Source organism: Pantherophis guttatus, chromosome 3 (assembly GCF_059756535.1).
Source record: "Pantherophis guttatus breed Tessera chromosome 3, ASM5975653v1, whole genome shotgun sequence".
NCBI lineage: Eukaryota > Metazoa > Chordata > Lepidosauria > Squamata > Colubridae > Pantherophis > Pantherophis guttatus.
Window position 1 is genome coordinate 187,722,619 of NC_142065.1, and position 17,106 is coordinate 187,739,724.

At 36.6% G+C, this 17,106-nt stretch overlaps 1 protein-coding gene across 1 annotated transcript in view; it reads right to left on the bottom strand.

The window, feature by feature from the left end:
- Positions 1-16,122, bottom strand: part of CDH17 (cadherin 17) — a 49,769-nt gene extending 33,647 nt beyond the window's left edge. The window contains exons 1-5 of the mRNA XM_034422311.3: positions 16,043-16,122; positions 6,216-6,317; positions 5,886-6,023; positions 3,197-3,335; positions 1,630-1,785 (exon numbers count right to left, since the gene is read on the bottom strand). Of these exons, the coding sequence (XP_034278202.2) occupies positions 1,630-1,785; positions 3,197-3,335; positions 5,886-6,023; positions 6,216-6,317; positions 16,043-16,093 (586 nt within the window). The 5' untranslated portion in view covers positions 16,094-16,122. The remainder of the gene's footprint in view (positions 1-1,629; positions 1,786-3,196; positions 3,336-5,885; positions 6,024-6,215; positions 6,318-16,042) is intronic.
- Between the last annotated feature and the right edge of the window lie 984 nt (positions 16,123-17,106).

The window sequence follows — 17,106 nt, forward strand, 5'->3', positions numbered from 1 at the left end:
CTTTCTTTAGCAATAACCCCATCACTTATTTTCTCATAAAGCTTGATTGTTACCATAATATTTATGTTTCTGAATAATGGCAGGTTCTGCTGTAACCCTGGTTTCCAAACACAGATATGTGAAAGTCAGTTTTACAGGTGATTAGTCAATTCCTAGTTTTCTTTCTTTTCATCTCTTCTGCCAAAGTCTATCGAGGATCCCAAATACCAAGTAGCTACAGAAGACATTTTAACATATAACAGCACAGGAATCTATTTCTGCTTCATTTATCTGCGGATTTTGATGATGTATGACTGTGGAGGCTTTTGGGGAATGGATCTTTTGTGGGAGAAACTTTGGTTTCTCTTCAGTTTGCATAAATATATTGCATTTGTGAGAATATTGGTGCTTTTGCTAAGTTTCCAGGGTTGCCAGTCATCATTTTCTCAGAAGTTACAACACATTTGCCCAGCAAAGTACTGGAGCCAGATGTTATTATTTTTTTATTATTTATTATTTGTCAAACACATAAGCTAACAAATATAAATATAAACATGATTACGAATACAGGATAAGAATACGAATACATGGGGACAGTAGGACAGGGATGGTAGGCATGTTGGTGCACTTATGCATGCCCCTTACAGACCTCTTAGGAATGGGTTGAGGTCAACAGTAGACAGTCTAAAGTTAAAGTTTTGGGGGCTTGGAGAAGAAACTACAGAGTCAGGTAGTGAATTCCAGGCATTGACCATTCTGTTGCTGGAGTCATATTTTTTGCAATCAAGTTTGGAGCAGTTTACCACAAGTTTGTATCTATTGTGTGCTCATGTATTGTTGCGGTTGAAGCTGGAAAAGTCATTGACAGGTAAGACATTGTAGCAGATAATTTTGTGTACTACGTTTAGGTCAGACCAAAGATGGCGTAGTTTAAATTGTCTAAGACCAAAATTTCAAGTCTGGTGGCATAAGGTATTCTGTTGTGAGCAGAGGAGTGAAGGTCTCTTCTCGTGAAATATTTCTGGACTCACTCAATTGTTATGTAATGGTTTCTTTTATGTATCTTTCACATTTTTACACTAAACCCTATGTAGCTAGTAAAACATTGGGACCCCATTCTACATTGGGGGGGATTTAAACCTTCTAGGATTGGTTTGACTAAGAGTTTACTTGGGGATTTGAAGTCTATTTGGAAATGGCATGTTTCCCAAATGTGAGAAAATTAGATTTAGAAATGTGAAAGACTATTGACTTTGACATGGCCATATGTTACCTATGAAGTCTAGGTTAAACTGTACAAGACTTAATTATTTTCATCTTATATTTTATTGATTTTTAATTAATAACAAAAAAGAGAAAAAAGCAAAACACAAAGGTAACAGTGTCAAAGAAAACAATAGACAAAAAGCACTCTAATGAAAAGGTGCAAGAAGTCAGATAAAGAAAAAAACATAATGTATACCATTATAATACACAGTAACAATTCTATATTATTTATCTAATGCAAATATTATTCAAGTATGTATATATTTCTAATACATTTATATTTTATATTATATTAATATCTTTTCATGACCTCTCATATTTTGTATAAATGAATGCCGTATTTCATTATACATTCGTAGTATCACTATGAGAAAAGTTACCTACCAGTTTCAGTTGTAGAAATTGCTCCTGTAACATTGTCAATCTGAAAATACATCTTATCAGTGCTGGGAAACTGATGAAGGATACTATAGCTGAGGTTTGAATGTAAGGTGCTGGGATCATCGCGGTCAAAAGCAGTAACATACATGAAAGGCTTTCCTGTATGATGGATTTTTTTAAAAAAAGAAAAGAAACACAGTTTGGAAAAGGAAAGTCTCACTCTGCACTAAAGGAGAATCACTGAGTTTTAACATAAATGCCAATCTATCCTAAGCATAATTTTTTTAGTTAGAAACATCAAGAAAATCCATCCAGGTCAGGATTAGCTAGTTTAGCTAATTTTAAAGGGAGGGGGGATTATCTTTTTCACATGGTTTTGATTTGTAAGACCCTGGGAACATTCCTTTCTTTTAATAACTTTTCACTGGCCCTCTTATTTTATATTTTATATAGGGAGCCTGGTGGTGCAATGGACTAAACTACTGTTAAAGTAGTATTTAGCTGCCAGCTGCCTGCAATTACTGCGAGTTCAATTCTCACCAGGCTCAAGGTTGACTCAGCCTTCCATCCTTCCGAGATAGATAAAATGAGGACCTGGTTTGTGGGGGCAATAAGCTGACTTTGTATAAAATAGAACACCGCTTAGGGGGGCCGAAAAGCCTACTAAACAGGTATATACAAAAGTATGAAGGCTATTGCTTAAAAGCATTGTAAGCCGCCCTGAGTCTCCGGAGAAGGGCGGCATATAAATCAAACTAATAAATAAATGATAATAAATATCCTTCACATGTCAACTGTTACATCTTTTAGCCATTTTTCCCATCTGGTTCCTCAGCTTAATATTTCAAGAAACCTCAAAGTGGATATGAAGACAAGTAGTTTAGGAAAGATTGAATTAAGTCTACTTGGGAGGAAATTGGAATAGTACTATACTCTGCTCTTCAGTCAAAGTTGCAAAGGTATATTTGGGGTTTCACCTGGATCCCTGAAATAGTTACATAAATTTAGGAGAAAAACATGGCATTTAATTTTACATGGTGCTTTGTCTTTAAAGGTGTGCCCAATAAAGAAGCATCCAGGATGCATATTAAATTTGGATCATTGAAAGGGCTAGCTTCTTCAAAAATAGCTCTGTAGGTTTTTCAGGAACTTAGCCTGTTTGTCATAGTCTTCCATGATTGCTTGGAAATACAACAGAGGGAAAGGAGTCCCAAAGGTGCTTTTTCAAGAGGCAACTGGACTTTCTGTTTTTTTTTTTTCTTCAAAGACATTTCACTTTGCATCCAAGAAGCTTCTTCAGCTCTGACTGGATGGTGGGGAATGGACCATTCCAGTCAGAGCTGAAGAAGCTTCTTGGATGAGAAGCGAAACGTCTTCAAAGAAAAAGAAAAAACTAGAAAGTCCAGTTGCCTCTTGAAAAAGCACCTTTGGGACAACCATGACCTGGATGACTGAGAATCTCCATAGACAGAGGGAAAGTAGCTTTTTATACTATATTCAGTTTCATGTTTAATATTTAAAATTTATGGGAAGCTCAAACATAAGTCAGAATAAATATGGAAACAAATACCTGCTCTGGAGTGTTGTCTAACTTCGCCAAAGTAGCGTGATTTATTGAATTGGGGTGCATTGTCGTTGATATCCACAACATTTATGATGATAGAATAAGGGCCTTGCACCCTTTTGCTATTTTGATCTAGACCTTCCACCTAAATTGGGAGAGAGGTGGAGAAAAATAGTATTAAAACAAAGCATTTTCCATAACACAATACATTGTCTCCTTCCTTTTTGAATTGGCCTGCCGGCTTTCCCAGCCGCATGCCTTCATGAAGTGTCAATCAACAATTCCCATCATTCCCAACCAGTACGGCTCAAAATGATGGAAGCTGAAGTCTAATGAATCTCACAAGGCCAGAATGAACACTACTGAGTTAGTTAGCTATAAACTACAACAGAATTGTGTGTTGCAGATAATGTGACGATGCTGCTGCTCACATTATTGTTCCTCAGCCTTGGAGATTTTAATTCTGGGACTGCAACTCCCAGAATTCCATAGCCAATATGGGGAATAATTAGCTAGTCATGGTTATAGATGTAGTAAATCATCTGGTATATACAGTATTTATGAAAGAGTGGATGTGAATGATCCTTCAAAACACAGGCTCTGCTTCTACATAGATAGAAACAGAATAAATATATAGGTTCATGGGAGTTTTGGAATAAAATCAGTACAAACCAGAACATTGATTTGTGAAAGATTCTTTGTGACAGGAAAATGTACATAAGAAATAACCTCAAGGAAATTATTGCTAAAGTTTTCACACAACATTTTTATAAAATGCCTGTACATTAAGTTGAAAACATAATAATGGATTTTATTTTTTGGATGAAAACTGGAGAATAACAGGAAAGAAACCAAATCAAAACAACATAATAAATCACGATACTGTATCACTGTTCTGAAAGCGTGTTGATCAGGATTAAGACGATTAAGCATTGAAATGGTTGAATTAAAGAAAATAAAGGAGTTGTAATAACATGTACTGTCCATAGCCCAGGGAAGGTATGACAGGAAACCACAGATACGGCGCAATAGGTTACTAAATAAAATATGTTTCTTTCTAAATGTACTTGGTGAACAATGACATTGTAGCTACTTCTGCTTTTTATTTACTTTTGTCAAACAACTGTATTTCCTTCTTGTTTAATCAACTAAAGTATAAAGGCATGCTGAATAAATCATTTGGGGTTTTTCCAGTTTTATAGAAGGACCCTCCTTTTTCCAGATCTGAATAAAAGTGTGACTCAGAAAGAATTGAACTCTGACTCTTTGTTCGTGCTGGCCAAACCTAGTATTCCTGCTTAACAAACTAAGGTTAGATTTAAGCTACTTTGCATGTCCCCATAATACTAAGCTATGTTGCTTTAACCTACACTCTTACCCACAGTTGGGTACCTGAATTACCATTTACTTGGGTCAAATCCTTACTTTTTATTTGGCCCATCAGAGATATTGACTATATCTGGTTTATTTTGGCCATGTCATGCATGCAAATTCATTAGAGAGGGAGAAGTCAATGATGCTAGGAATGGTTAATGGAACAAGAAGAAGGGGCAAGCAAAGAACATGCTGTCTTGATAACATCAAAACTGATACAAAGATGAACATTCAACAACTGAAAGAAGCTGTACTTGACAGGGTAGCATGGAGAGCACTTGCCTATAAAGTTATCAAGAGTCACATATGACTGAATGGTTAAAACAATGACATGTGGTCCATCACCAATACAAGCCACTCCTTGCTTCCTGAGTACAACAGATAACATCATCATCCTCTTCCCACTCCCAGCCCATTGAAAATGCACAATATGCCTACATTTCAGTTCAACATTGCAGTTTTTTGACCTAGGAAAACACTGGTATACTAGTTAAGCCAAGCTTACATTCCCTGTACAAATGAGAAGAGGAAAAGAAGAGGAATGGATTTGGACCGAGTACCAGTCTGGCCCCATGATTAATCCACTGTAATAGAATAAGAATAGAATAGAATAACAGAGTTGGAAGGGACCTAGTCCAACCCCCTGCTTAGGCAGGAAACCCTACACCACTTCAGACAAATGGTTATTCAACATCTTCTTAAAAACTTCCAGTAGAGGTAGCAATAATAACACTTAACATACCTATTTTATTGGGGGGAGTGTACCCCAAACCCTCAAAATACCCCAAGGATGACCATAGTTTGCAATCTTATCTTTTACAATATAATTACTATTTCGTTGTTATATGCTCTGCCTGAAAGCCCAAAAAAGATTTTAAAATTGTCAGTTTCCTACACTAATACCCACTCCTACTACGAACACAATGGTTCTAAAAGGGGTAATATTACTTTGCATTTTTAAATGGTTTATGATCTTTGATAAATTTAGGTTCTGAGATGTTAAAATGTATTCATATACATGAATAGCAACTTTTATTTTAATTGTATTTCTCTTTCCAATTGCAGCATATTATGCTATATTTTTCAGTTCTTACTATTTTTTAAAAATTCAGTACTTTAATGTTCATCATGTCCTGTATTACCAGATTAAACCTAGAATAAATGATCAATCCATCCATTCTTCCATAGAAACATAAACATTGGACTAAAAGAAACTTACCAGTTTTGTTTTGTTTTTAATTATTATTGTTTTCATCTTAGAAGCCTTCACTCAACCCTTTGGGGAAAAATAACAGAACACTTAACATCATTTTTGGTTTACCTGTAAACTATATTGTGTTTTGTATTCCCAGTCTAGAGGCCCCTTGACAATCAGGACTCCATCTTTTGGTGTGACCTCTATGAGGGAATCTGTTTCACCGGTCAGCCTCACACTGGAGGTAGGGGGTTGAAATGTAAACTGGTATGAAGAAAAAGAAGAAACTCAGAATTCCATTTTTTCTTATGTAAATCAAATCCCCCCCCTTTTCTTTCTTTCTTTTTGTTTTCCTCATTCTGTTTTAAAAGGGCAGCATGATTTATTTCCTCTTCATACATCTTCAGTCATTTTTCAGATTTGTTCCAAAGAAAGAGAAGAGTCAGTGGACATTACCCTGTACAAATACTGTGGTCCCACTTTACCCTCTTCAAGATAAAAAACTTTGTCTTCCAAAGGTCCAGCTGATTGAAGGTTATCTGCAAGAAGGTAAGCAACCTGCAAGGACAAGAAATGACAGAGTTTACTCATATTTTCCATATTAATTGATTACAAGGAGGTATGATGTAGTTGCCAAAGCAGGTTCATTCTTTGAAAGTATAATAGAGGGAATAGCAGTACATTCTTAAGAATGGGGAATAAATTTTCTTTCCAAAATATTTATTAGATAACAGACAAAAGTGTTTAGCGTTTTACATTTATACTGAACACAATGAATCCTGGCAGAAGTTTCTAAAAATCAAAATAATCAAGAAAGTCTCAAATATTTTCAGTCAAATTCCTAAAGTTGAGGAGGTAAAACCAAATTCAAAACATAAGTTTGGTTTTAACTTTGAAGCATTAATAGTGAAATTGCAAAAATATAGTTTCATAATGTTTGAGTACATTATCTGCAAATAGATCATCTGTATTTAAATTATTGAGGGTTGTATAAGGGGGTTTCTTTAGGCCTAAATCAGTGTGTATGTATATATGTGTGTCTGCTTTCCAGGTATAATTCAATGTGCTGGTTATCACTCTAAAGCGCTACATGGGAAAGGGCCAGGTTACCTGCAGGATTGCCTCTTCCTGAAGGCCTCTGCTCTTCTAACTAGGGTAGATAGGGTACATACTCCCCAGATCGCCTCCCTATTGTGTTTTGATGGGATCTTGGAGGCATGTCTTCTCAGAGCCAGACCTTTGGAACAGCCTCCCACTAAAGATCAGAAGATTCCTACCCTGTTACCCACAGACAACTATGAAGACCTAGCTCTTTCCTCTAGCCTTGGGTTGGGACAGGGCAGTTGAACAGTGAAGATGTTGGTATGTTTTAATTATGGTATATGGATTCCCCTTGCACTTGTGCTAGTCGTTTCCGACTCTAGGGGCTGGTACTCATCTCTGTTTCAAAGCCGAAGAGCCAGTGCTGTCCAAAGACGTCTCCGTGGTCATGTAGCCGGCATAACTAAATGCCAAAGGCGCACGGAACACTGTTACCTTCCCACCAAAGGTGGTCCCTATTTTTCTACTTGCATTTTTTACATTCTTTCAAACTGCTAGGTTGGCAGAAGCTGGGACAAGTAATGGGAGCTCGCCGTTACACGGCACTAGGAATTTGAACCGCTGAACTGCCAACCTTTCGATCGACAAGCTCAGTGTCTTAGCCACTGAGCCACCGCATTCCTTAAACCACCTAGATAAGTAATCTTTATTGTCATTTTTTTCTATGGACACTCTGGCATACATTAAAAATGAAAATCTGTTGCCTGCTCTCAAAAGTGTACACATACATAACACACATATAGATATGCTATATACATACATATGTATATAAACAGAGGTGGATTCAGCCGGTTTGGATCAGTTCAGGCAAACCGGTTGTCAAAATTCTGCCCAGTTCAGTGAACCGGCCAATTCTACCCCTGGCTGGCCCCGCCCCCGCCCATTTTTTGGTCATTTTCGGACCGTTTCCGGGCCCTTTTTCAGCCCTTTTTTGCACCTTTTCTACACCTACCCAGCCAGAGAACCAGTTTTTAAATTATTTAAATCCCACCACTGTATATACCTACACCCTAACATATAAATATTAATCACTGTCCATCTTGAATATGTAGTGGAAACAGGAAGCTTGAGAGTTCACAAGGTTGATACTGTATGGAACAAAACTATGGCTGAATCTGGATGTTCTGCTTTGGATACCACAAAACCTCCTCCCAGAAGGTAACAAGGAAAACAGGTCATGAAGAGGATGAGTAGCGTCCCAGACAATCCCCCGGACCTTGTTCAAGCATCACTTATATGCTATGTACTATATAGAAGGAAGTGAACTACCAATACACTTTTCTGCCATCCTCACCACTTTCTGCACTGCCTTCCTGTCCAAAGCAGTAATGTTTCCAAACCAGGCAGTAATGCAATATGAAAGGATGCTCTCGATCGTCCCTCTATAGAAACTGGTAAGGACAGAGGGAGGAAGATGTACTTTTCTCATGCGACACAGAAAATGCAGGCACTGCTCTGCCCCCTTCATCAGTGTCTCACTGTTGAGCAACCAAACCAGCCTACTCATTAGCTGCACACCCAGAAATTTGATGTTGCTAACTACCTCCACAGGTGAATCATTTATACACAGCGGTATATATTATACACAGGTGGTGCCTGCCTTTTCTGAAATCGACAATGATCTCTTTATTACATCAGTTCACCAAACCCTCTACCACCTTGCAGTAAGCACCCTCATTGTCACCCAGTGTCATTGTATGAGATTAGTGGCCATATAAGTCCTATAAATATATATGTACATGATCTTGATCCACAGTTTTTATTCCCATATAGTATTCTGGGTTTGAATCTGATTAAAATTCCATAATTTAGAGATTCTTCTTACCTAAACCTACCTATAGCACAGGCATGTCCTGCCAACATCTTTTTTTCCCCTTTTGCTCCCATGACATCACCTTCAATTTGTCCCCAGTCCATGACTAAGACCGACTTTAGCTGTACTAATGTCTTTAGTCTTTAGCTGTACTAATGTAAACAATACTTCCCTCTTTATTATGGCACCTTTTGTCAATACATTTCTTTCTTCTTCTAGAGCTTTTTTCTCTAGTGTGGAAGACATGAGAAAAAGTTGCCCTTTGAACAGGGAGTACTATACTGCATACCATTCTGAGAACCACACCTAGAAAGGGGCATTGGAAATGCTGGAACAAGATTTCTGCTATCTGGATGACAAATGATTAAAGGATCCGGATATGAGATTATAACTACCAATATCTACAATGTTGTCCCACGCAAGAGGGGAGAGGCATCTTCTCTATTAAAACCGACAGTAGGACAAAGACCAAACGGTTGAAATTCAGGAGATTCAGACTAACACTTAGGAGGAATGTCTTGGTTAAGAGCTGTGAGCAATGGGAGAGCCTGACAAGAATAGTAGTGGAATGTCTGTCTATAGTCTTTTTCAAGTGGAGGCGGACAGCCTCTTATGGCTTGGTTTAGTGCAGTGGCCTCCAATCCTTCTGGCTCCGCAGACCAACAGTGGCAGTGGTGTGTGGTGGGGCAGAAGGGGAGGAGATGGTTTCCCATATGCAACCTAATCCTGCGCATGTGCAAAAGGAACTGTTGGCATTCGCCTGCTGCTTGTACGGCCCAGTTTCTGACTGGTAGCAATTCCAGGGGTTGGGGACTGCTGGTTTAATGAATTCCTGTACAGAGCTTGCAGTTAAACTCAATGGCCCCAATGTCCTGCCAATCCATATTTTCTGTGATTCCATGATTCAGAAAGCTTCCACAGACTCTGAAAGTGTTAAACACCTACTGGACGTCTATTAGTATGGAAGAAATGAGACAATGGTCTGCATTTTTTTCTTCCCTTTCATAACCAGTTTTAAAGCATTCCATTCCTCTGAATCTAGTGAAAAGAAAAACATATTTCTCATCTTCTGTCCCCATTTATTCGTATCCATTTCCTGTATTCATAATCATATTTATACTTATATCTGTTATCTTATACATGTTTGACAAATAAATAAATAAATAAATAAATAAATAAATAAATAAATAAATAAATAAATAAATAAAGTAAGTCTGAGTCCAAAAGAGGAATAGGATACAGAAAGCATCTCAGAATTGAAGTTCTTGTATTCTTGGTTTTAGTTTTCTATCTAGATTACCTCAAAGAGCTGACATCTCCTTTGCTTATACACTCCAATTCCCCATGTTTTCAATTTTCAGTTACATTTCAGTGTACCTTGAAATGATTCTCTAATTCTGCTTTGGAAGCAAGCTATTGCTTGATTCCATGAAGAAAGGCTCTCAACTCAGACAGAGCCTTGGGTTATCCCACTTCCTATTTCCCTCCATATAGATGCAGTTCCATTAAGAGCTAAATGTTGAGTTTGGTTGGTCAGCCAGCTAGAAATCCATCCAATGGTGATTCTGTATAACCCCCATTTTTATCTTATCAAGTAGTAGGTTGTAGTCTACTTTATCAAATGTCTTGATAAAGTCCAAGTAAATTATATCCACAGCATTTCACTAATCCACTAATTTTGCGATATAGTCAAAAGAATGCAATATGATTTTTCTAGCATGAGCTGTTTTTGATAACCCCATGTTGATTTCTGGTTATGACTTTGTTTGCCTCTAGGTGTTCGCAAATTTGTTGCTTGATTATCTTTTTCAGAATCTTCCAGGTATTGATGTCATTCTGATAGGCCTGTATTTCCTGGATCCATTCCCCCCCCCTTTTTTTTTTTTTTTTTAAAGATGGAAACCTCAGCAGCCCTTTTCCGGTCATCTGGTAGTTCCCAGTGCTCCAGGATCCCCAAGATATGGTTCAGTGGTTCTGAGATCATGACTGCCAGTTTCTTAAGAACCTTGGGATATAATCCATCTGGTCTTGGTGATTTGAACTCTAGATTGAATAGGGTTCTCTTACTATTTTCTTGCTTATTTTGACTTGCATTCCTAATCTGCATTTTACAGTATTTTATTTGATAGGTTGGACTGTTTTTTTTCTTTTTATGTAAAGACAGATGCAAAAAATGAATTAAGCAGTTCTGTTTTCTCCCTGTTTCCTGTCTGGTCAGTGGTCATTGCCTCCCCCAGCCTTACTTACGTACTTACTTACTTTGTTTGTATGTATGTTTGTTTATTACAAGTTGATCAGTGGAAAGGTAAAAACTAACATTAAAAAAATGTTATCTGATAAAACAGTGTTTCTTTTAACCATGTGGAATTCAAAAGTGCTCTGGCACTTTCCTCTTCTAGCCCTAATAGGAAAAAGGATAAAATGATGGTATTTTCTTTTTGCTAACCAATCCAAGAGGGGTGAAAAAAATCTGGAATTTTCTAATCAAGGCTCCAAGAAATGTCCAGGCACAAGGAAAAAGTGAAAAAAAAGGAGCTGAAATCCAGAATTCTTAAAGTAGTTTCATTTTTACCCAGTTTACACACAAGAAATGAGTAGCTGAAAGCTGTACTGCAGGAAGAAAAAAACCCTTTGTTGTACTTTATGGCGACATATAATTCATTTAGAAAGATCAAAGTCTTCAACGTATTGCGAAGATCAAAGATTAAATTATATATCGTGTTGACCCTTCCTAGTCTGTTAGAATAGTTTTATGTGAGCTATAAAATATGAATCATAATGTAACATAGGAATAATAAAAGGTTGTTCCTTCTGGTTTCTTCCTGTGTTCAATTTATTGAAAACTCGCTGCACAAGAGCTCTGCAAAGAAGAGTTTGAACATCTGTCGCACTTTTGATTCAAAGTACTTGAACTATAACACCAATTCCTATCTAGTATCTGATGTTAGAGTGAAATTAGCCATCATGACACAGACATTAATATCATGTGTCCAAGGCAAAAGCTCAGTATTACAAAATTGAAAGTAATCTTCATCTATAAGATACAGGAATAATCTGTGCATAATCTTTATCATCTGGTGGGGGGGATAGGTTGACTATGCTTTTGTCAGGGTTTTTAAATTGTATGCCACAAAACCTTAGGGCTCTTTGAGAACTTGCTATGGTCTTCCAAAAGGTTAAAGGCAAAAAATGTTTACTTTTCTAGAGTCAACTTTCTATTATTAGAACTTTTTGCCTTCTAAATCAAGGCTCCAGGGTTTTTTTTTAATTCTGTAGGCTGAAGTTGTCCTGCTCTGTGCAAATTAGGGAGTTCATATTTATTTATTGAGAAAAAGACAATGCCTGAAATAAATTTCTCTTGCCATACCAACCTCCTAAAAGATGGATATGGTGAAACAAGAAGAGATAGGATGGGTACTGAATGAATATGGATTGAATTCAAAAGAGTCACTATTATGAAAAACATATGTTGAAATGGGGGGAAGGAACAGTAAGCTTTAATAAATTGATCCAAGTAGAAGGAGAAGACCAAAAAGCAGGGAATGGATGGAGTTTGCTATTCCTACATATATTTATTATATGATTTTATCCTCATTAATTCATGGTATTAATAGAACACCTTTTGTTCTATAAATATCTCACCTCTTTCTTTTGGAGGTTTAGGGCAATGTATGAAGAAATGTATGGAAATGTACAGATGTATGGAAACAAAAATGATTTGCAAAGATGGAAATGTACAATATAGAAGTATACTGAATGGTGTTGATATGATATGTTAGATTTAACTTTGTTTCCCTTTTTATATTTTGTTCCTAACTTCTTTGGCTTACTGCTTCTTATACCTGCATTTTGCACTTGCTTACCACAAAATTGATTTGATTGATGGATATATATATATAGATGCTTTAAGCAATACCATTGGTTTATGTGGAACCCCCACTCAAAGCATGGTATATACTACCCATCCTTCTTGCAGTTATAATAGATTTCTGTGGATACAGAAAACACAAGCCTTTTTTTGATAGTACGGTATACATGTCCCTCATCCTATTCTGTTTTGGGGTCAACAATGTTATGCAAAACCCAGAGAGGTTTAACAAATAGTAACCCATTTATTCTTAAGAAGAATGAGATGATAAACGGAAAAAAAAATTGAAGCTAATTTATGTCAACAGTATACCTCTATTATTTTCTGTTCTTGCAACCATTCCTTCTCTTTCTCTAATTGTTTGTTTACATATATATATATATGCAAACATCGAGAATCTTCAAATCTGTTCCTGATATTTTCCACTTGACATGCAGAAAATACTATTTTGGCTTCCTTCAAATTTCAACCATAGTAACATGTACACAATGATACCTAAGTAACTTTGGGGGCAGAGCATTTTGTTACTTTCAAAGGGCTGGGAGTCTCAGAAATAAGAATCAGGACTCCTACCAAGTAGAGAAGAAACAGAACTCATCCTGCTTTCTTAGACAGGCTAACCTGTCCAATTTAACTCTCTGTGCTTTACCCAGGCATTCTAAAAGCTTGACCTATTGCAACAATCACTAAATCTTCAAGAAGTTAAACATGTCAGGCTTCTGTCCCTGATGACTGCTACTAAACCTAACAGAATAAATGGAACCTAAATGTTTCCTCTAATTTCCTATTCCTAAGAGAGAACTTGATTTGTTTGTTTGTTTAATCTATCATATTTATAGAGCTACCCATCTCACATAGTGATTCTGATGGCATATATAGTAAAGCCATCAAAGTACTTTAAAAGCAAAAACCACTAATTTAAATATTAAAAAACAAAACAAAAACAAAAACTGACAAGAAAAACATACAAAAGAGTGCATCGAATTAATTATTATATGGCCCTCTAATACACTTCACTCTACATTGAGTTTCCAAGCTAGTTGAGAGAACATGTTTTAAGAGCCTTTCCAAAGGCCAAAATAGGGTTGGGGGCCAGGCCAGCCTCATGATATTGATGTTCCACAGGGTGGCAGCCACAGCAGAAAAGTCTTTCCTCCCATCTGACCAAACCCCCTGGCTGACAGGACCCACAACATGCCTCTCCTGCTGGACTTGCTGGATGACACTACAAGCATACAGGTGCCGTTACAGATGCAAACATTTCAAAAGGAATTAAATGGGTGTTTAACCTGATCCGATGTCTATCAGTGTGACAATAGAGACTCCTAGCGTGCATACCAAACTCCCTGTCTCACCAGACTTAAAACAAAATCCAGTTCTTTGACTTTTCATTAGAAATCACATACTATATAAGACAAGTGTGGTCGGATAGACCTAAGTGATGCATTAAGAGATATAAGATGTTCTGCCTTCTCCGGAATATAATTTAGAGTTATAGTACTGAATACGTGTTTACTAATACGTGGAAATTCATATATTTATTGTTGTATTGTTATGTTTGTCATTTTATGTTGTTTGTCCTTTCTTTTTAAATGAAATGTAAATAAAGATTTATTTTTTAAAAAAAAAAAAGAAAAATAAGACATCCCTGATAATAAGCCCAATCAGGCTTTTGAGAACATGGCAATAAGGCCAAGCGCTTATTTCAGGGTTCAAAAAAATATAAGACAGAGTCTTATTTTCAGGGAAACACGGTATTTCCTCCCAAAATCCATCAATTGTAGGAAATGAAGCTAATTAGCAACTGTGACGAGATGACTATATGCTGTGGATATAATCTCTCATGTCAAAAAGAGAAAAATATATACTTTATTTACTTCAGAAGAAAGGAAACATAACCTCAATTTGATAAAAGATAGATGTTATCAAGTCATTGACTTTAATTTTCTCCATGAAGTGGTTATCTTACGACACAAAATAAAAAACTGCCTTCTCTATTCTATTGAAAAAAAAGAAAAGAAAAAGAAATTGGCATAGTCAAAAAGCAAAATGATAGGCCATAGGATGATTTTTATTTCCAATACTGTATCTGGGCCCCACATGAACTCCATAGATTTTTTTTAGAAAATTTAAATTGGGGGGGGAGTAGAGTCCAATGATTTGTCTCAGTTACTACTTCTCCAGGAAAAAAAAGGAAAAATTCAAGTTGATGGTGAGAACTATCCCCACCAGTTGTCTTCTAATAAAAGGAATTTTTGATTGACTCCACCCTCCAAATTTATTCCATGACAACCATTTTGCAAAAGTCCCCCTAATATGTTCCCTGTCCTCCAAGGTTACTCATCCATCCCCAAAAGTTTGGGGATTCTTATTTGTATTCCTAAGATTCACAAGATCTGTTAAGTGATACATTCCAAAGTAGCAAACTATCATCCCCAACCCAGTTGCCCATTCATTAGAGTGGCTTAATTACTCTGATTAGTAGGAGCCACTTGGGATGGTTGTCTTGGAATGTTCCCAACTTCTAAAAAGATATACATTTTAAATTAATATAATTTAAGTAGAAATGTATCATGCCTCTCAGCATAATGGACAGTCTGTGAGCAGTTGACCTCTGTTTGCCCTGCCTGCTTTCCAGTTTTTGAAGGTCAATGATACATCTTCTGCTCTCCTTTCTTGTGGTTCTTTATTTTAAAAGCAGACATGAACTGGGCAGCCCTTCAGATAAAAAATTGGATTCCATTAAAAAGGGACAAACATAGGTAATGCTTCCAAAGCCATAAGTGGTACCTGCAATTTAGACACAGTCTAAATCAGGGGTTTCCAACCATGGCAACTTTAAGCCTGGCAGACTTCAAGTCCCAAGATTTCAGTCCGCTTTGTTGGCTGGGGAATTCTGGGAGTTGAAGTCCACTAGGCTTAAAGTTGCCACAATTGGAGACCCCTGGTCTAAATGATAAACACATCTATCTCCCACCTGTTTTAAGAAAACTGAAACCCACACACAATAAATGAAAATTGGAAGTAAATGAAAACAACATTCAAAATTTGAATGCAGAATGTTTGACATTTAATATGCCTTTTAAGTTATTGCCATTATTCAACTTGTATATGCTGCTATTTATACACTATAGCAAGGGAAATAGAATTTTACACATTAGGGAATGTACGGTAAATCCTAACAAGAGATAGAGTTCTGAGCTACTGTACATGGATCAAAAAAACAGAAACAAAATTGCAATTAATATACCCACACAAATAAAACCAAAAAATTATAAGAGATTTCCACAGATTGGTAAAGTCAACAAGAGACAGTATCACCAGTTGCGACTGGGGGAAACTGAATAATTTGTCTGCCATAATTAAATTATGAACATTCTTTTTAAAAGCAAGCAATATACTATTTTCCCTGTCTCAATAATTGCCGATATAAAACAACTGTTTTCCAGTACATACAGAATCAGGTCTATTAAAGGGAAATGAAAGCTTTTTGCCACTTACCTGATGAAGACTAAGGAGACACAGTAAATTAAGTCCATTTGGCTTAAACATCTTGATGAGGCTTCCCCTTTAGATTCCTGTTAATAGTTGAAACAAATTTTTGAGCAACGATTCAAAACTGTGTTAAAATCTGATTCCAGCAAGTATGTTATTCACTTCTGCTTTCAATTATACCACCCTGGTTTCTTTGCTAGGCAGGAAACCTTTACAGGAATTTGTCTCTCTTTTGATTTGTTTTGCTTTTCAGCATGGGATTTTTATTTTGAAATAAACACAGACAACAAAAAGGAATTGAGAAGACACTTGAAAATACCATAAGGTTATTACTAAAAGAGAAAAGGAAACCCTTTTGCTTTACACAACCCTGAGCAAACAACCTGGTTAGACCCAAAGTTTCCGTTTGTGTGACGAAGAAAGTGTCGTATACCTGAGAATTCTTCTTGTTCAAGAGACTCAAAGAGAATTTTGGACCCAAACAATAGTTTGTCCTTCCTCTAAAGATATAACATGGATACAAAATCTAATGGAAGGTAAGGGATGATTCTGTTTGAGACAAATAAGAAAAAAAAAATAAGAAAGGAGAGGGAGCAGAAACATGGAAATATTTCTGGAAAAGGCAAAGTAATCCAAAATGGTGGAAAGGGCGGGAACTACCGCATACCGTATAATGGCGTTATCACAAGTGCCACTATAGCTGCTCACTGTTAATTTTATGAAACTGCCTTTCCAACATGGGGGAGAGAAGGTATTTACATTCAATCCACCCCACCTTTATGCTTTATACTGATCTTCATTTATTGTCAAGTTTTCCAATCAACCTACCACTGTCCTACTAGCAATATGAAATTTAACTCATACATTAAAAAGGAACATGATCTCAGCTAAGTCAATCAAAAGTAAAACAAATACCTAGCAAAATGCACTTGACAACAATATACACTGGAGAAGTGGCATAATTTACATGTCAGGCTGACAGAACAATCAAACCGGTATCAGATACTATGTAAAATCTATGAAAATTGGTAAAAAGATTATGTCTTACCTGGGGTATAAAAATTTCAAAT